Here is a 19228-nt window from a genome sequence, read left to right as displayed (position 1 = left end):
AAATCGAGAGCTTCGCCTTCTGACTCAGCTCTCTCTTCACCACGGCAGACCGGTACAACTCCCACATCACTGCAGATGCAGCACCAATCCGCCTATCGATTTCACGCTCCAGTTTTCCCTCACTCGAGAACAAGACCCCGAGAAACTGATGCAGACTAATGATATCATATATATATATATATATATATATATATGGGTTCTTCGGGCTTTACTTTACAACCTCCCAAGGCACTTCACAACACAATCAGTCATTTGCCCATTCACACACACATTCACAGCTGAGCTACGATGTGGCCACAGCTGCCCTGGGGCGCACTGACAGAGGTGAGGCTGCCAAGCAGCACTGGCGCCAAGAGTCCCTCCAACCACCACCAGCAGGCAAGGTGGGTTAAGTGTCTTGCCCAAGGACACAACAGCAGAATTCTCTGGTTGGAGCCAGGATCAAACCTTCAACCTTCTGATTACTGGACAACCTGTGACCTCTACCTCCTGAGCTACTTCTACTGTCAAGTTTCTGACCCATCTACTGATTTCAGATATTGTGGAAAGTAGAAAAGGGGAGAAGGCTTTTGCAACATTAAAAAGGACAAACTGGAACAACACAGCTGGACTGATTTAAACCCTTTGATGTTTTCTAAATCCAATCAGAGCAATTTTTAAACTTGATTATAAAATTAAATTTAATCTTCTAATTTCTTATAAATGGATTATTTTGTCCAACAACTGAAGCTGGGATTCAAATGTTGGAAATGAGAAGAAATTATAAGATCTAAAGAGAGAACATTTTAGGAAGACATTAGAAAGACAGTGGGCAGGGTACTTTTAAGACCTTCTCAATCCCACCGGCACATCTTCCAGGTCACTGAGGTGGTCAAAAAGCTCCTTGGTGGCAATGCTCTGTGGGTGGATGAGATCCGCCCAGAGTTCCTTAAGGCTCTGGATGTTGTAGGGTTGTGCTGGCTGACACAGCTCTGCAATATCACGTGGACATCCGAGGCAGTTCCACTGGATTGGCAGACTTGGGTGGTGGTCCGCTTTGGGCTGTGACTGAAACAATGAGATTGCAGAAACAAGTGGCCAAAAGGAGTTTTCTCTCCAGGGTGTCTGGGCTCTCCCTTGGAGATAGGGTGAGAAGCTCGGTCATCCCGGAGGGGCTCGGAGTAGACCCGCTGCTCCTCCACATCTAGAGGAGCCAGTTGAGGTGGTTCGGGCATCTGATTAGGATGCCTTCTGGACGCCTCAATGATGAGGTTTTCTGGGCACGTCCAACCGGGAGATGACCGAATGGAAGACCCAGGACACGTGAGACTCACGGCTGGCCAGGGAATGGCCTTAGGATTCTTCCGGAGGAGCTGATCCAAGTGGCTGGGGAGAGGGAAGTCTGGGCCTCTCTGCTCAGGCTACTGCCCCTGCGACCCGACTCCAGATAATCGGAAGAGAATGGATGGACAAAAATAAATAATTCTAAAACACATCTCCAAATGTTTGACTAAAACAAATTCTGCTCAGTTTCACTTTTCTTTACTATTTTCTTCTGTCCTTCTGTCACTTTCAAAGATATTAATGCAAATAATGAAGAGATGAAACAACAAATGTGCCAATATAATTTTTAACTCAAACATAAATGTTTTAAAGCACAAATCCAATTCATAATGTGTGGTTAACAGTAGTCTTTCAAAAATCAATTAAAAAGTGGGAAACTTGTACAGAAATCCTTTCTTTAAATAAGCCAACATAGGATCAACTGTGATTTGTGATCTTATTCAGTGGCATCACGCTCTTCTGCAGACTCAGCAAGCTGATCACAGGATGCAGCCGGCGTTGACTCATCCACATCTTCTATTTTATCCTCTGTTTGTTCAGAGTCTGAAGCTTTTAGCTCTGTTGTAGCACCGTCTGCAGCCTTGTCCTCTTTCAGCTCCCTGCTGTTGCAGCCTTGTTTGTTTTCCACCTTTTCAACAGGAGGTGTGGCAACAGATTCTGCAAAAGAACCCAAATGACATTATTCTGTAATGTTTCAGGTGTTGTATGCACAATCAAAACCCAAACTAAATCCTCTCACCCTTTCGTTTCTGCTTTTTTGTCCCTGTCGCTGCAGTCTGCATCTTTTCTTTAGGGGTGTTTGGACCGAAAACCACATTTCCTTCTGCATCGGTCCAGTAGGAAGTCACCCCCAGGTCAGGTGTTCCTTCTGTGATCTCAAGCTGATACAAGACAAAACGCCATGAAAGCAGATGCTAAATAAAGTTCTCAGATAAGAAATAATCACCTCTTAATCCTTCCAAAACTTACCTGAGAAGTTCAATCATGTCAGATTTATTTTTAAACTATAATCATTTAAACATACACTTCATATTTGAGTTTTTAAGGTGAAGTGCTGATGAGTCATTATCAGTAATCAGCTTCTTACCCCAAAATGATGATGATCTCTGTCTGGAAATTCAGAGAGAAACTTTCTTTTGTGAACCAAGCTAAGACTGTTGTGTGTTCTGGATTTGATTACTGACATTATAAAATAAATCCTCTCAATCCTGTGCAACTATGATGGTTATTCATGCTAAAAACTGTCATCTGCAGACTTAATGTCAAACCAAAAGTTCTGAACCCAAAAAGTATTTCATTTTCCCAACTCCTGTCCACACCAGCAGGAAATGTTCTGTCTTTCGTTCACATGCACTATATTGCTTTGTGTGATGCCTCTCACCATTTATTTCAGACTAACTTTGTGGTGACCTAGTCACCACTGGATCACAGACTGTTGAAGTTCAAAAAATATTACAAAATGAAAGATTAAGCTATTTATTAAGCTATTGGTTAAAGAAAATCACTTGCTCTGCTGAAAATGCTGATTAAGCGTGACACCAGTTGGAATTTGGGAACTCGGGAGAATTCTCATTGAATGACAGCTTCCTGTTGTGGATCATTGGTCCATTCTCTAGGCTTGCATAAATGATTCCGTTTGTAGAGGCCAGGGTAGGGATTTAGGGTTATTATAAATTGTGAAAGTTTACCTGCTTTTATCACCGAACCAGGTCAGATAGTCAAAATCAAGCATTTTACAGTTATTCACATTTTTTTTTCAGCTACAAAGCCCAGCTTTAACTTTGCAGTCAGCCCAATTCCAGATGGCCAGCATAGAAAATAGACCTTATCAAACACAAAAGTGTCAGTGACTCAGTTATTTCTACTGATACTGAGCTAAAATATGATGTTTTAGGAGTTGAGCCATCCTCAACATATACAACAAATGCCAGAAGACCACATACAATATTTCACAAAATGTTATTTTTGAGATTTCAGCCACATGGGCTTGCTTAGTTCTCAACAAGACTTAATGGTGGTTCCTTCAAAGAATGCTATAGTGTTGATTTTCTAAAATGTCCTCACAGTTTCATGGTGCAAAAGCTGTATCTATTTTCAATTTCTGTTTCATTTAAACTGTTAGTGATGCTTTTGTCTACTATCTAAAATAGTATAATACTAGAACATCATCAATCAGGCAAACCTTTTGCTGTGCTACAACAAACACCCGAGTCAGTACGGAGGACGTGTTTTGTCATGCTGGTGATAAATATTCGAGCTGTCCAGCGCTACAGGGAGAGGGAAGAGTGAATCAAAATGGAAGGTGAAGAGGTGCAGGGTTTGAAACCAAAGTGAGACAACTCACAAAGGAGAAGGACGAGGAAGGTAGGGAAGTTCATGCTTAATTTTATTAGTCTAATCAGGAAACAGGTGGAACAGGAAGTGAAACAGTAATCACTATTGTTGGTATTAAACGGGACTCACAGTCTCCACTGAAGTGGCATCAGTTCCACAAAACAGACTACAACTGCTAATGATGAACTGTGATGGGGTTGCCGGGGCAACAGAGGAAAACATGTGCAGACGTAGAGTTTTACTAGAGACAGTGAGACAAAGTGATGTCATGATCACATTTAAAGTGACAGTGAAAACACTAACACAACTCAGACACAGAATCTGATGTAAAATACACATTTCCAAACATTTGCTACTGATTTCACTTACTCCTAAACCAAAGATGGATCTTTAACCTGAATGAAAATCTGATGAATTGAAGCTTAAGTTTTAGAATTTTAATCTGCATTTTATCTTAGAAAAGTGGTCATTTTTACACGTTACCCAGAGCAGAATAAATTATGCCCACAACATAGCTGAGAAGTGTTTTGCTCTCACGAGATATTTAGCATTAGCTTTAGTTATTGTGGTGCTACCTCACATTTTTCAGGCAGCAGGTCGCTGTATATTCATGAAACCTTACCCAGAATGCAATGCAGTAAAAGCGGTGGTAAAACCATATATAGTATCTGAAAAGAAGTATGCAAATCAAAATGACTGGCCCTCTACTGGCTGACTGCAGTATATGTTTAAAGCCCCACCCCCTCCATGTAATTGGATGGGACATTTTCCTGAATAAAACATATCGTTATTTCCAGAAGTACATTTGTGTTGATTCCCGATAGTTCTGACTTTGTTGCTTCGTGATCAATTATGATTTTTTTCTTATTTGATTTGAAAAACCTCTGAAAATATAAACTAATAGAATTCATAAGTAGGATCACTTAAATTTGCTTTTTAAAAAGCAAAATAAACACACACATCCATCTTTATGATGATAGATATAATTACCAACATTTTTTCTGATTTGTTCTAAATTTTGTAAATTTAGGTGGCAGTGAAGTTCATAAAACGAGTAGCAAATGTAAAAAAACATTCATATTTCTAACATTCTACATTGTATTCTTCAGCACACACACACACACACACACACACACACACACACACACACGCAAACATTCACCTTTGGCTTTTGCATTCTTTAGGTAAAGTCTGATTTAATCTTCTAATGCCAAAACGTACTTCTGCATGCTAAAGTTTAGCAAAAACAAAGATCGCACCAGTTGTGTTTGGACTTACTTGGTTAGATTTGGACCAAATGTGTTCAAATAACTGATTCATCTCAGAACTTCACGTTCCGATTCAGCACCTCTTCATTTTCTCGTAACTCTACACCAAACATGTCACACTTTCTCGAGCACATGTTTTCACCTTTAACCCTTCTCTGTTCACGTGTCATTTACAGATATTTACGATAAGACTTGGACCGCTCCTATTTTTTCTTGTTCACGTCTTCGGGGATGAACACACTTACGGTGAAGTCTCCGCTCTCTGTGCCGTATTTGTTCTTCACCAGGATGCTGTACTTGCCAGAGTCTGACGTGTTCACGGCGGTGATGGTGAAGCTGGCGAACTTGCCCGATTCGAACTTCAGGATGCAGTGCTCGTCGGACGTGATCTCCCTGTCGTTCTTCAGCCAGGTCACCTCGGGCACTGGGTTGCCCGAAATGTTGCAGGTGAGGTTAAGAGCCTGTGGGGATGCACAAATGAGCAAATAAACCCTCCCAGAGGACATTGAGATGTAAGATTTTTTCTTGGCAGCAATAAAAATTCATTTCAATATTTAGTTGTAATTCAGTACCTTGCCTTCCTGTATGGTGACCACATCTGGCAGACCTCCTGCTACTCGAGCACGATCTTATAAAAAGAAGAAACTATTTAAATATTTTCTATACTATTAACATATGTGTCCTATAAGCAAATATAGAAAATAATATTAAACAGATTAAGGTTAATTCTAATGTTGTAAACCCTAAAGTAAACAGAAGACCATCAGTAATAAACCACAGAAGGTGTTAATAATCTTAAAAGCTTGACTAAATGGCCATCACGCTTCATTTCCTCTTTGATCAGAAGGTGTATTTTTTTATTAAAATGCTTTTCTACGTTTTATCTAACTGCAGATGAAATGATGACCCGGACCCTTCAGATGTTTAACTCAGAAATCACTTACTTCTCTCTGCAACAGCTGCAGCTCTGAGGATAAGAACAGACAAACACCAAATCAGATTGGTTATTTTAGCGGGACACACAGACTTCACTCTCTTGTGTAACAACGTTGACCCACATTTGCTTTAACTTTCCCCCAAAAATGGCAAATTTTCATATTTCAAGTCGTTTTGTTTGAGGACAACAGTAGCCAATCAGATATGGTCCAATTGCTGCTTGTGTTGGATCATTTTACAGCCTCCACATCGATGTGACAGCGTTTAGGGTGTAAAACTCCTTTCAGGCTGATGTTGAGGCTATTCGAGTCAAAAAAAGTTCTTTTAAAAGTTTGTAATGATATTAGTTTTGTGAAATGATGGACAATTCTGCTCAAATGCATAAAAAACTACAAATGCACCGATTCTGGATTTAAGGGCCGATAACAAGTTCAGCTGGAACTTACTGGAGTCTCTGGAATTCTGCAAATGCGTCATCAAATGCTGGAAGAGAACAAAAGTTTTAACTGAAGCCAGAGGGAGAAATGTCTGCAAAGCCTTAAAAATGCTTCTTCTGCAACCAAGATTGCTTAGACATGTTTTGAGGTTTTCACCTTGACCAGAGAGCTCCACGGTTCTCCTGAGGCCACCCTTTCCGTCGTTGAATTCAATGGCGTATTTTCCCATGTCCTTCTCTGTGGGATTAGTGATCTGAAGCCACAGCTGCTCTCCGACCACGCCGCTCTTAATGCGGTCAGAGAACGCGATCGCAGAATCCCTGTCGGACATAAAAAGTTCATTTCTGCAGTTTTATGAACAGTATCAAATTACTACAAAGAAGGTATAGCTGGAACGTTTGTTTTAGGGATAAGGTGTAATCATGAATGCATGCTGGCATGAACCCACTTGTAGTGCCACGTGACCTGGAGTAAATCATTGTAGTAGCTGACGAAGGTGTAGAGTCGGATTCCTTCGTCTGTGCTTGTGATTTTCAGCGGAGTGGAGGAACTGGCTGCAGAGATGACCACAAAAAGATTCCTAATGCACCTAAATGTGTTAAAAATGAACCAGCAAACAATAAAATCCACCAATCTTACCAATAAACCCAAACACCTCGTTCATCAGGTCTTTGAAACCTGTAAAAAGAGAAAACTGGTACATTAATGTGTAAATTAAATTAGTTTTTTTATTGACTGATTTTTTAATAAAGTCACCTTGATCAGTCAGATTCAGTGTGGAGGTGTCCTTTCCTCTATCATCCTTTAGAACAACTTCATACACACCAGCATCCTTCCTGGAAATCTGATGATGAAAGCAGAAATATCACACTCATCTTAAAGGGAACATTATTACTTTGTTTCATAATTTCTCATAGTTCTAAGGTCGATACAATCATGTTTATGACGTTCTTCGCAAAAAATTCTTCTCACTTAAAAACATTCCATCATTTTTATTCTTAACACTTTCAGTACCTTCCAGAATGAGCCGCTTCAGGGTTTTGTCACTTTAAGAAAACAAGCTGGAGCTGGTCACGCCCACCAGTTCCCTGCTCAGGCTGCTATAAACTGAGAAGCTCCAACATCGAGGAGGTCAAAATAGAGCTGCTGCTCCACCTGCAGGAGTTCTCTCTTGCTCATGAGAAATGGTTCTATGTTACTTTCCTCGTTTGTGACATCACAAACTGGCACTTTTTGAAACAGCTCATTTTAGGCATATAATTCCTAAAACCAAACATTGACGGATGAGATGAATGATTTTTTTTCCACATTTGGAGTGTTTATAGAGGCAGTAGAGACCCACATATCAGAACAAAAGTTTAGAAAATGTGTGTTTTTCATTATATGACCTATTTAACGCCTAAATAAAAATGCATTAAAATAGTTTTTCATAAACCAATAAAAATAATCTAAGGCAAAACAGCAAGAAACTGAACAATTTTCTCACTACTGGTTTGAAGATGTCCCAAAATATGAAGGATCCAACATTTAGAAGTACTATATAGTGGCACACAGTATAAAAACATAAACACAAATACATGAAACCTGTTTTATTCTGGTTTTCTCACTTGTGCAATCTCCAGCTTCAGAACTCCCTCAGCAAAGCCGAGGTGCTCATCTGCTTTGATCTCATGTCCGTCTTTGTACCAGTGAGCTGACGTCTCCTTCTTCATGTTGCCGACCTGTGATGCAGCATAAGCAGAGGGACGCCTTCAGATTTAAGGTGTTTGGAATACAATAATAAAAGTGAAGCAGGGCGTTTCCCTGAAACTTACTTTGCACTTGAGGATCACGCAGCACTCAGGTGTCACCTCATAACCCAAGCCTTCGATAAAGTGAGGACCTGCACAACAAATGCTGATTTTACTAATGCTTTCTTCAGTTTATAAGATTTAATAGAAAAACCATCCACTTGTTTTATTCCTAATAGTTTTACAGCTTTTTATTATTTTATGAGATGTTATATTTTGATAAAGAGAAACACAAATAATACAATTAAATAACAGTGGCATACCTTGTTTCCTGAACCACTCTTTCCTCTGGAACTCTGATTCTTTCTGCAGCTGCTTGAAAACTGTCAACAAGTAAATAAACAAGTAAATAAATAAATAAATAAATAAATATGTGAGATTATTCTAACCATGAACCCTGAGGACCACTGCTCAACTTCTAATAAACAAATCAGTAACTCCATGCAAAACCAGGCAAAACAATCAAATCGAATACATGCTGTTCTTAACTCATTGGGCTGTAAATAGGTGTGACATGAGATCTTTTCAAAATAAAGGTTCTTAAAAATAAACTACTTCTGAAGTTGTTTAATTAGTTACAATATGTGCATTTATGATTTGACATATCTGGATTATAATAAATTTTATTACAAATTTGTAAGAACTGGTCAAAAGTAAACTTTGACTCATGTAGCAATGCTTTGTCCATCAGTAAATATGGGTTCTTGAGCTCCATTATTAAATGTGTTACTGCCCTCCAGTGTTGGGACGTCAACAGTGCTTCAATCTGCATTCATCAGCTTTCAGAAGACTTTTCTAATGCCGGTAGCTGATATTTTTACACACAAATAAATAAATATCAGCCATTCTAAGACCATAAACCTGAATAACTGAAAAGTGCACTTTTAATTTTGTTATTTTTTCTTTCTTTTCTTATATGAACTCACCATCACCGATCAGCACCAAGCTGGACTGGTTAGTGGCTTTCCCGTCCGTCAGCTGGAATGTGTACGTGCCTTCATCAGCTGGAGTCAGAGAGTCTATGAGCATCTCAATCACACCAGTGTTCTTATCAAAGTTCATCTTGTATTTCTAAAACAAAAAGACGCCAACAAACCAATAGACAGGATTTTAAGTTAAGATTAAAAGAAGAAAAAACTACAAATGCATCAAAGCAGACTTTTACTGACCTCTCCCTGAGTGAGAACATTGTCGTTGAAAACGTAATCGACTTTGCCGTTTGCTGAAATCTTCTCCGCCTGCAGCCAAAAGCGAACTTTGCCCTTCTCCTGCAGCTCCACAGCCAAATCTGACTTCAGGGGAATAACTTATGTGAAGGAAAGAGCAAAAGAAAAGCAAGAATTAAATAAAAAAACACACACAAATGAGCACAATCCTTGAATAGATGTGAGGAACTTACTGGGGAATTTGTGGTCGTGACTGACCAACAGCAGCCTCTTTAGCTCTGATGAACAACAGATTCATGAATATATAAAAATAACAACTGAAGATGATTTTATTTTACAAAAAGTCAGATATTTAAAACACACCTTCATCGGTGAGACTGTAGCTGGATGAAGCACCATCAGTGTGGGTGACAAGACACGAGTAAACACCTGTGTCCTCCTCCCCGAGAGAGCTGAAAACAGCTTTAGACCTGGACAGGGTATATAAGGATGCTGCTGCAGCCTCTTATCAGCTTTAAAATGATGTTTCAACATAAGCATCAACACAAATCTGCCACATTCTACCTTGTTGTGTCTAATAACTGGATAATTAATTGTGTTAAACGAGGATGAAGTCAAGAATTTAGCTTTAAAACAGCACATAAAGAAAAAATAGTCAAAATTTATTAGAAGCCTCTGAGCACAGAAGAATAAAAATCGGCTTCAATCATCTAAACTAAACCAATTTGTCATCTCACTTGTTTCCCTTGGTCTCTACATTCAGGCGATTAGAGTCAGGGATGTCCTCGTAGTTCTTGGACCACACAAATTTAGAGTCAGGGGTCATGTTGCCGCATTCAAAGTTCAGGGAGACGATACCGTCATCATCAACATCCACCACTATCTCCTTGGTGCCTAAGAACATCAGAGGTTATTTCAAAACACAGCCACGCCACACCTGACGAGTCCACCATCACCTTCTTGCTACCTGGTTTGGTCACAGCAGGAACTGGCTCTGTAACTTCTGAGGTTTTCCCAACACCCGCTTTATTCTGAGCACGCACACGTAACACGTACATTTCTCCTTCTTTAAGATTCTGAACCTGCGCATTTAAAGAAAAAAAAAGTTCTGATCCAGTGTTATGTGGGGCCGTGTGTGAGGACAAACATCTCAGAGAGGTGATGACCTTGATATATGTCTTCTCTGTGGCCTTGGTGTTGACTCCCTTCCAGGCTTCCTCTGGTGCGTTTGCTTCTTTTATGTCAACGTAGAAACCATTGACAGGATCGCGGCCCTGGTACACGGGAGGTTTCCATAGCAACACCAGGGAGTCATTTCGCACTTCTCTAACTTGCAAATCGTGAGGTGGTCCTGCAGAAACACGTCTTTAGGTTTAGGAAAAGATCAGTGGCTTCTTTTACAAACTTTTATGGATTTAAGAGGACCTGCAAACTTCAAGTGTTCACAAAAACTATACCAACTGTATGTGAAGATGTGAAGTTTTCTCTAGGGACAGCAGAACTGGAATATGGAGTACAAGTCACGTTTTAAGGAATATTCTGCTGTTTCTTATCTTTAAAAAATGATTTAATCTTACGATAAATTATGTAAAAATCAACAATCAGGGTACCCTGTTTTTATTGTGGCCTATATTGTACCAGATAAACATCTTACTGACATTAGTATATATTTTTCAAAGGAAATCTGGCCAAGAAGGCACAAAAAATTCCTGTCCCCTATTTTTTTGTAGGGGACAGGATCTACAAAGGGTGGCAGAAGTGTGATTCCTGGTTCTTTGCCCTAACGCTTAAACAAAAGTCACTCCTGCAAAAGAAAAAAAAAAGAAAGAAAAAAAGGGGTGGAGACCTCGGCATTCATGGGGCAACATTAAAGGTTGAATGTGGAAAACTCTGGTGACATCTAGTAAACACTAGAGGTGATAGCTACAACAACAGAAAACATTTTCCAGCCATTGGGGTGTTTGTTCCACCAGCCAGCACCATGTTGAGTGATAAATCATACATGGTAAGGACTGTTTTCTACTAATAAGTTTATTTTACGACGGTTAAGAATCAGCTGCTTGACTTGTCGAGTCTGCCATTTAACACAGTCCCAGCCTTGCCGAGCAGACCTTTAGCAACGGTGCCCTCTAGTGGCTGGTAGATGAAAACATAAACCCAGTGTTGTGCCTGGCAAAATTTAAATTTCATTATTTATTTTTTTAAATGTAGCTTTTAAATGAAAATTTGTATGTTCCTTCTGCACACCTCTACAGGCCCTGTGCAGGTATAATTTTTCTAAACATAGCTTTTTAAATAAAATGTCCATATTCCACCTTAAATGCTGGAATCCTGGTCAGATATTTGATTCTGTGCTTTGTTAAAGCTCTCATTCACTCAATTTTTGAATAAATCTGTTGTGGTCTCTAATATGAATGAATGCCTTTTGAGTTGTTCCTGCAAAATAAATAAATAAAAGCTCTGGCACTTCTGTTTTAGGAAAATGGGCGGGAAATGGCCAGATTTGGATTCTTACTCATTGCTATTCATGATATGCCTCTGATTGGCTAAGAGCAATGCAACTCCACTGCCTTCATCATCATCATCATCATCATCATCATCACCATCACCATCATCTTTATTTTTATAGCACTTTACTTCTGCCAGGAGATGAACCAAAGTGCTGTACACGCATGGATATTTTTAAATATTACTGAAACATTCAATGGCCAAAAATAAAACAATATACAGAAAACAAATAAAAGCAGGAGATAAAAGCAATAAAATTGGGTAAAAACAAACAAACAAAAAACAAGATAAAATAAGTTAAAAACAACTGGATACAAATTAGCTAATTTGTCTAAAACTAAGGCTAACTCACGTGTTGAGGGAATGCCACTGTATAAAAGTGTGTCTTCATCTGACCCATAAAATCTGGCAGTGAGGCTGCTTGTCTGACCGTGAGTGGAAGGATAATCTGCAGTTTGGGGGCCGAAACTGAGAAAGCCCTAACTAGACGAGCATTTAACTCATTGAACTTCATTCCCACTAAAGTGTTATCTCCACAAGAAACACAAGTCTGGCAAAGTTCTGCCATGGTATGAAGTGGCGAATGCTAACGCTTAGCTTCTAGTAGCAGAGACGTGCTCTACTCTCTCCTGGACGCTGAAGCAACAACAGCCTTCTGCAGTCGCAATCAGTCAGCACGATCTCCGAGATGTGAAGGGGGAACCAGCCGTCTCTAGCTAGAATTAAATTAATGTTAAAAATTAAACATTATTCATGAGTGCTAAAAGTGCACTCACATGTGCATGTGAGTGTGAAAGGCACAAAGAGATTTTGATTTGAGAACCTGGTATGAAAGATTTTGGACTTCCTTAAATATAGCTATTTAAATCTGTTAGCTTATTAATGGAACTAAAATTGTTAATGTTTTAAAATTTTTAAACTTAATTGATAACCTAATTATAAATACTTTTGGACTGACTAACCTGGCACCGCGATGGTCCACTCCTCACACAGGAAGGTATCACTGGGCATTGATGGTATACCCACACCCGCCATGTTGGCTGCTCGCACTTGGAACTGGTACTTCCTGTTTTCCTTCAGGTCAGACACCTGCAGACCCAGAATCAATGACCACTGCTAACCAAACCTTCATCCAAACATCTGGATCCACTTACCCTGTAGGCCCTCTCGCTGACGGCCTTGATGTTGGCCTCATGCCACTTCCCTGGCACACCATCGATGACCTCACGGTAATCAACAAAGTAGCCTGTGATGTCAGCGCCTCCGATGAAGGTCGGCTGTTTCCAGGCCAGCACCATGGAGTCACGCACACACTCCAGAATGGTGATGCCATAGGGTGGAGCAGGAGAGGCTGGGACAGAGGACTTAAATTAACACCTCAGAGCCTCTGCAGGGAGGCTGAGGTCATGGGAAAGTGAAATAATGGGAAACTGACCATCTGCTCTAATGCAATCATCATTTTTAATCCATCAAATTATTTTGTTCAGACATGCTGCTAAGTAAAGTTTTCACACAAAGCACATGTTTTTCAAATGAATAGCTTATTGTAAATTTGTTTAAAAAGTACATGTTACATAGAATTTATGGCACACAGTGATATAAACTATAAAGCATGCAAGTGTGAGTTCTGAACTTGAACGTTGTCCTGTTTAGAGGCTGAAAAGTGGGTCTGAGAAAGAGAGTTTTAGAGTTCTGATGAACAGCAGTTCCTGAAAGGTCATGTGTCCTGCTCCTGTGCTGTTGGGTGACCCACTTGTAGGGCCGGGTGAGACTGAGCTGCTCCTGATTGTAGGAGAGTCAGGGTGGAGGGGAGTCCCATTGTCAGGGACAGCAAGTTAGGGAAGAGGCTGATAGAAAGTGGAGGTTGGATTGAATAGCGTAGATCTGAACAATAATAACTGGTGTTTAGTGGGACTTACCTTAAATAGAACACAGTTTATTAGGACTGTTGATGGATTGGATGGATACAACACCAGGATTCCTTTTACAATCGTTGTATAGGTTTAAATGTGTAGAAATAACTGATTTCTTACCATTTTGAAATTAAAAGTTCTCATTTTGACTCTCACCAGCCTCAGACTCAGTTTAATCCCAGATCTGAGCAGCATCTTGCTCAAAGTGTGTAGATGTGATTTTGTCAGTGAGTGTTTCAGAAACTGAGCCTGACTCTGAGAGGAGGTTCTCTACCAGGTCAGGGGTCACACTCCCCCTCCTGCCCCCATTGCCTTCACACACCAAGGGTTCTGGCTCTGCCGGGTCTGAACCTGCAGCCCCAACCCCCTCCCCAGTTTCAGTGTCAGCTTTATTGTGCTTTTCAACCATGTCAGGGGAAGGCTGGACAGCGTCATGCGCGTCCGTCCAGCGTGGCTCGTGCTCGGTTAGTTGGCACGCGTTACCCCCCATCGTTGACAACACACCGTGTGGGATGCCGCCCCCTATGGGTGTTAGCAAAGAAAGCAAAAGAGAGGCTCTTTAAACTTACAAATCAAGCAACATCTAAAGAAAATCAAAACAGGAGAGCAAAAAAGTAATATTCATCACATCAGCCTATCAAATACAAAGTAATGTCTTCATCTGACTGGGAGGGAAAATGAAGACAAGATGACCAACAGGTGACATCCAGGTGAGGACGATTAATGGTTCTGAGAGCACACAGGTGATTAATTCATGCAACAAAAAAAGGTTAAGTGCAATTAAATAACCCTTTAAGTTTTGAAAAAGTATTACTTTTTACATTTTACAAGATGCTTTATTGTAACTAAAAAAAATTACAATGGATCTTTACAAAGCTAGTTCTGTAAGTAAATGCTCTGAATGCAAAGACACATGCAGAAGAGCTGACAGTTATTAAACAGGCAGCTTTGTTTTATTAATGTTTTTCTTCGGGGTGGGGCGTGCACGAACTACTTTACAATATAGTTTAAACACCTCGAGGAATATTAAATAATGTAAAGAAGTTTAATTCTATTTGCCTGAAATGCACAAAACTCTGCCAAGCTAAACTGAACGTTTTTATGTTTAAAAAAATGCTGTTTTTTGTGAAAATTGCAACACTTTTGCAAATTGTCTAAAGTGAGGATTCGATTTTTGGGGGGATCTGGAAATATACTGAGTAGCTGTGCTCACTTTATACGTGTTAATCTAGAATTTAATCCTAAAAAGATTTTTCGTAGGTAGCTTAAATGCGCAAAAAAAAAATCACTTTATTGTGTTCAATTCGTAAGTCTTTTGAATATGGAACACAAGTGATCACATACAACTAGGTCATTTTTCATTTAACTGCCTTTTTAACCCTCTGGAGGCAGGCGTTGCAGATTTGCAACGTTAAAACCTACCTACCTGGTTACTCCACATACGTATTTCATGAGCATTTTTTAATTCAGATGTACCCCTGAAGGACTTAGTTGTTCGTCCTTTTATCAAAACTTATTTTGAGCCTGAGAGGGTTAAGGGACCACCAATAAATAAATAAATAATTAAATATGACTTTAACCCTTTGATGCATACTGGTCACTACAGTGGACAGGTACTCAAAATTGTTATTTATTTATTTATTTATTTATTTATTCTTTTGCTATTAAGCACAGCTGTTGAAGACTTTATTGCACGTGAGCCCCTCCATTTGGATTTCAGTAAGTCAAGCCAACATATTTCATGTTCAGAATGCATGCTGTCTACTGAGGTGGACATGTAATAAACTATTTGTAAATTATTAAATGTTACAAAATATATTTGTTGAAATTTGTTTCATTCACACCTAAAGATTAATGAAAAAAATTGTTTTAAAAAATCATGGTTGAAGATTTGATAGTTCATGCATCAAAGGGTTAATGTAGCAAAAAACAGCTGCGTGATAGGCCTTCTAAAATGGGGTGGCCCAAGTGGGGCACTTTTTATACATGTGCTTTTTTTTAACGATGGTGGTGGGAGGGTGATTGATTACCCCTCACAAAATCATTCCTTTTTTTTTTTTTGCTCACTAGTGAATTTGTGAGCTCCACTTTGTGGAATGACCTGTTTTCTCTCTGTGTTTTGTGGCAGTTGGTGAGCCACGTCTTGAAGCATTACTGCCACCAACTGGAGTGGAGTGGACTGGGACCCTAAATATAATTTAAGTCATTATGAAAAACTAATAAATATTAATAATAACAATAATACAGAAATGTTCTGTATGACTGGGACTACAAACCAGTGTTAATGGTGCATGCTGCCACCTACTGTTGTGGGATTTGTAATCCCAAAACTTTTGTGGACAGCGTAAAGTCGCGTTGACTGGAACTCAGTGGGTTGATACCTGTGTCCAGTCAGATTCCAAGGGTGGCATTTGTTACCCCAGGCTACTCCCTAGACACGCCCCTGGTAAAAAAAAGAGGCTCAATATATTTGGAAATAAGAAAACGGTTGCCACCAGATCTGTTAAAGCTAATAAATAGCCATTTTTTATGATATATTTATTTTAAATAGTTTATTTATTATTTTTGCAAACTTTATGTTCTCCCTTTTTAATTTTACAGACTTTTTCCTCAGGATGTAAATATACCTATAGGGTTATGTTTTTTAATTTGATTTTAAAGAATCAAACACATGCTGAGAAGCTTTAATATTTTTGTAACCAAACTAGCCATCTCCACCATAAAACAGATCCAAATAGATACATGGAGTCATTTAATATTGATAAAGTTCATTTTGTTTTATGAATAGTTATTAAATTGTTCTGAAACGTGAATATTTATTTATATAAGCCTGTGTAAGCGGCAGTAAACTTTCCGTGTAATGATTGATAAATAAATGTTTACATGACTCTACACGATGCTTTAGATTTAGTAGAACACAACAAAAGGTTAGAACAAGGGTTGTTTTGGGTGTGAGAGGTTCTGTGTGTTGGTGTCAGCACCTTGGCGCCGACACATCAGGTGTCTGGGACAGGTGGGGGTGGAGGGGCATGGCTGGGCTGGTTTGTAACAACCGCTGAATTGGATCGAACCGACCCAAAATAGAGGAAGTCTACAAGTCCGGACCCCAACCCCGCTTCAGGCTGTGCAGGGCAGAGGTGGTGTTGAAAGGAGAGGGGGTGGAGGGGTGGACTACACAGTCATTTAAAATAACATGACAGGGTGGAGACCAAAGAGGAAGAGTGTGGAAGTGCAGATGAAGAGCTGAAGAAGTTTTTGTTCTAAAATAAAGAAATAACTGGAGACGGTGACAAACTGGATTGAAGACGTTTTCTTTTTCAGACACTTAAAATGTTCAAATATAAACTTAGATGGATGAATCCATTGGTTGGGGAAAAATAAAAGAGAGGCCCCCAAAATTTGGCTGGTATTCAAAATTCAACATTATCAGCTTAACTGATGACTGGCTGATCTGAAACAAACCAAACAACCCCAGAAGAGGTTTTCTAAATAGAAACATCCATCTATTCCGCTCTCGTAACTAAATGAAATAAAGTCTGAAACATTTCACTCACCGATCGCAGCTTTCACCTCTACAGGCTCTGAAATCTGGGAGAAGTCACTGAGCCCTGCTGCGTTCACGGCTCTCACCCTGAACACATACTGCTCTCCTGTCATCAGCCCGTGGCAGATGAACCTGCAGGTTAATTTTCAGGAGTCATACACGTGTTATTTGAATAAATCTGCTGTAGTCTCTAGTGTCAATGAATGCCTTGTGAGTCAATTTCAGTGGGAACAAAAGCTCTGGCTCTCCTGTTTCAGGAAGTAGAAGTTAGCCAGGGAACACGGCAGTATTATCAGTAGTGGCGGACTGGCCATCGGGAGCACCGGGACATTTCCCAGTAGCCTTCTCGCTGAACTGGTCCTGCCCCTACCCACCACTCGGAGATTCAACATTGGTGAGTTGTGTCGCTAACACCCTAAAGCTCGGACATTCCGCATTGGACAATCAAACCTCTTGAGTGGATCCTACTCTGCACTGGGTATGAATTACTGTGCCAGTCCACCCCGATTATAAGTCTTACTCGTTATTATATATGATATGTAAACATCTGGCCTCTGACAGCAACATGACCCTTCCACTGCCTCCATTTACTCTCTTTTCTTGGGTAAAACAATGCTGTTATGGTCGGCCGTTATACCAGAAAGTACCGTATTTTCCGGAGTATAAGTCGCACCAACCATAAAATGTATAATGAAGAAGAAAAAAAACATATAAGTCGCACTGGACTATAAGTCACATTTTGGGGGGAAATTTGATTATTTTTCTTACAAAATCTGAGACCAAGCATTTCACATTGCAAGACAAGTACCGGTAACAATAACAGAATAAACAACGAGAGCGCAGCAGTGCGCCACAGTCTCCAGAAGAGGATGGAGGTGTTTGAAACCCTCCCAGCTTGACAGGGGAACTCATTCCTGGGTCGGAGCCAGCCCACAGCAGCGCGCCACAGGCTGCAGCAGGTGATGGCGGGGGCAGAGGAGCTGAAACCTGGGCCGGATCCAGTGCGCAACGACGCGCAACAGGCTCCGGCAGGAGATGGATGTGTGTTTTTAATTCCCAGAGGGGCAAGGGAGCTCATTCCTGGTCCGGAGCCAGTCCACAGCAGTGCGGTATAGCCTACATAATTTTGTATATAAGTTGCTCCAGAGTATAAGTCGCAGGACCAGCCAGACTATGAAAAAAAGTGTAACTTATAGTCCAGAAAATACGGTAGCACGAGTAGCTAAGAATCCCTTTTCCAAGCTTTATTTGAACCTGTGTCACATGTAGCAGAATCAGGCATCCATCTTAACTCTCTCACCTCTTCTCCTTCTCCTATATTCTCCTCTCCCATACTCTCCCCTAGTGGTAGACTCAACAAATGCAGCATCAATGTTTTATCTTCTCAAATAACACAATATTGAATGTGTTCCACCACATTGTGGAGTTGCTAATGCTAAAGGTTAGCTTCTACTAGCCAAGATGCTCTCTCCAGGACGCTAAATAAACACAGTCTTCCATGGTCACAAGCTGAGTGAGTCTGTAAATGCAAATATTTCTCTATTTGGCTTTTTCCTTTCTGTGACTAATGCAGGAAATAGAGGTTGAACATTTTTTTCACATTTAGCATGCAAGTGAAACTGGGAGTGAACAAATAAAGAGCAAGTATTACACGTTTCTCAGTGAATCCCTACAACCACAAGTTTGCATAAAAGTTAAATTAAAGTGTAAAGAGGATTAATTTCACCTGGTTCCCTTTACAGGCTTGTTGTTGCATGGCTCCCAAACATTGCTGCCCACCACACTACCCTCGATGTAGTACCCCACCAACTCCACTGCATCACTGGACGCTTCCCAGCTCACGACGACAGATGTGTCTGTGTTTCTAGTGGGAACAACTTTTCCTGGGGCAGATGGGATATCTACGGATAAGAGCGTAAGCTATTTGTGAAGTCCTTCATGCTTCTGCAGACTTTATGCACACATAGGCCTATCTGAGATAGATCAAAAGCTTCTGCACCATCCTGTAA

At 40.1% G+C, this 19228-nt stretch overlaps 1 protein-coding gene across 14 annotated transcripts in view; it reads right to left on the bottom strand.

Annotated features, from left to right (window-relative positions):
- Window positions 1-1595: 1595 nt before the first annotated feature.
- Window positions 1596-19228, bottom strand: part of myom1b (myomesin 1b) — a 34742-nt gene continuing 17109 nt past the window's right edge. For 10 of the 14 annotated variants that reach the window (XM_070553112.1, XM_070553113.1, XM_070553114.1 and 7 more), the window contains 25 exons: window positions 18946-19120; window positions 17230-17351; window positions 14180-14197; window positions 12917-13113; window positions 12725-12851; window positions 10421-10605; window positions 10222-10336; window positions 9992-10148; window positions 9618-9724; window positions 9488-9532; window positions 9258-9394; window positions 9015-9159; window positions 8352-8411; window positions 8113-8180; window positions 7906-8019; window positions 7055-7142; window positions 6938-6976; window positions 6747-6852; window positions 6455-6618; window positions 6308-6344; window positions 5870-5892; window positions 5498-5553; window positions 5171-5386; window positions 2063-2204; window positions 1596-1980 (listed from right to left, as the gene is read on the bottom strand). In XM_070553112.1, coding sequence (XP_070409213.1) covers window positions 1760-1980; window positions 2063-2204; window positions 5171-5386; window positions 5498-5553; window positions 5870-5892; window positions 6308-6344; window positions 6455-6618; window positions 6747-6852; window positions 6938-6976; window positions 7055-7142; window positions 7906-8019; window positions 8113-8180; window positions 8352-8411; window positions 9015-9159; window positions 9258-9394; window positions 9488-9532; window positions 9618-9724; window positions 9992-10148; window positions 10222-10336; window positions 10421-10605; window positions 12725-12851; window positions 12917-13113; window positions 14180-14197; window positions 17230-17351; window positions 18946-19120 — 2864 coding nt within the window. In that variant the 3' untranslated portion in view covers window positions 1596-1759. Of the gene's footprint in view, window positions 1981-2062; window positions 2205-4866; window positions 5387-5497; window positions 5554-5869; window positions 5893-6307; window positions 6345-6454; window positions 6619-6746; window positions 6853-6937; window positions 6977-7054; window positions 7143-7905; window positions 8020-8112; window positions 8181-8351; window positions 8412-9014; window positions 9160-9257; window positions 9395-9487; window positions 9533-9617; window positions 9725-9991; window positions 10149-10221; window positions 10337-10420; window positions 10606-12724; window positions 12852-12916; window positions 13114-14179; window positions 14198-17229; window positions 17352-18945; window positions 19121-19228 lie in introns of those variants that run through there. The other 4 variants (XM_054751459.2, XM_054751460.2, XM_054751461.2 and 1 more) reach the window with 3 other exon arrangements.

The sequence above is a fragment of the Nothobranchius furzeri genome, chromosome 7 (assembly GCF_043380555.1).
Source record: "Nothobranchius furzeri strain GRZ-AD chromosome 7, NfurGRZ-RIMD1, whole genome shotgun sequence".
NCBI lineage: Eukaryota > Metazoa > Chordata > Actinopteri > Cyprinodontiformes > Nothobranchiidae > Nothobranchius > Nothobranchius furzeri.
Note: the sequence above shows the minus strand (reverse complement) of the source record. Positions and strands in the feature narration are given on the sequence as shown.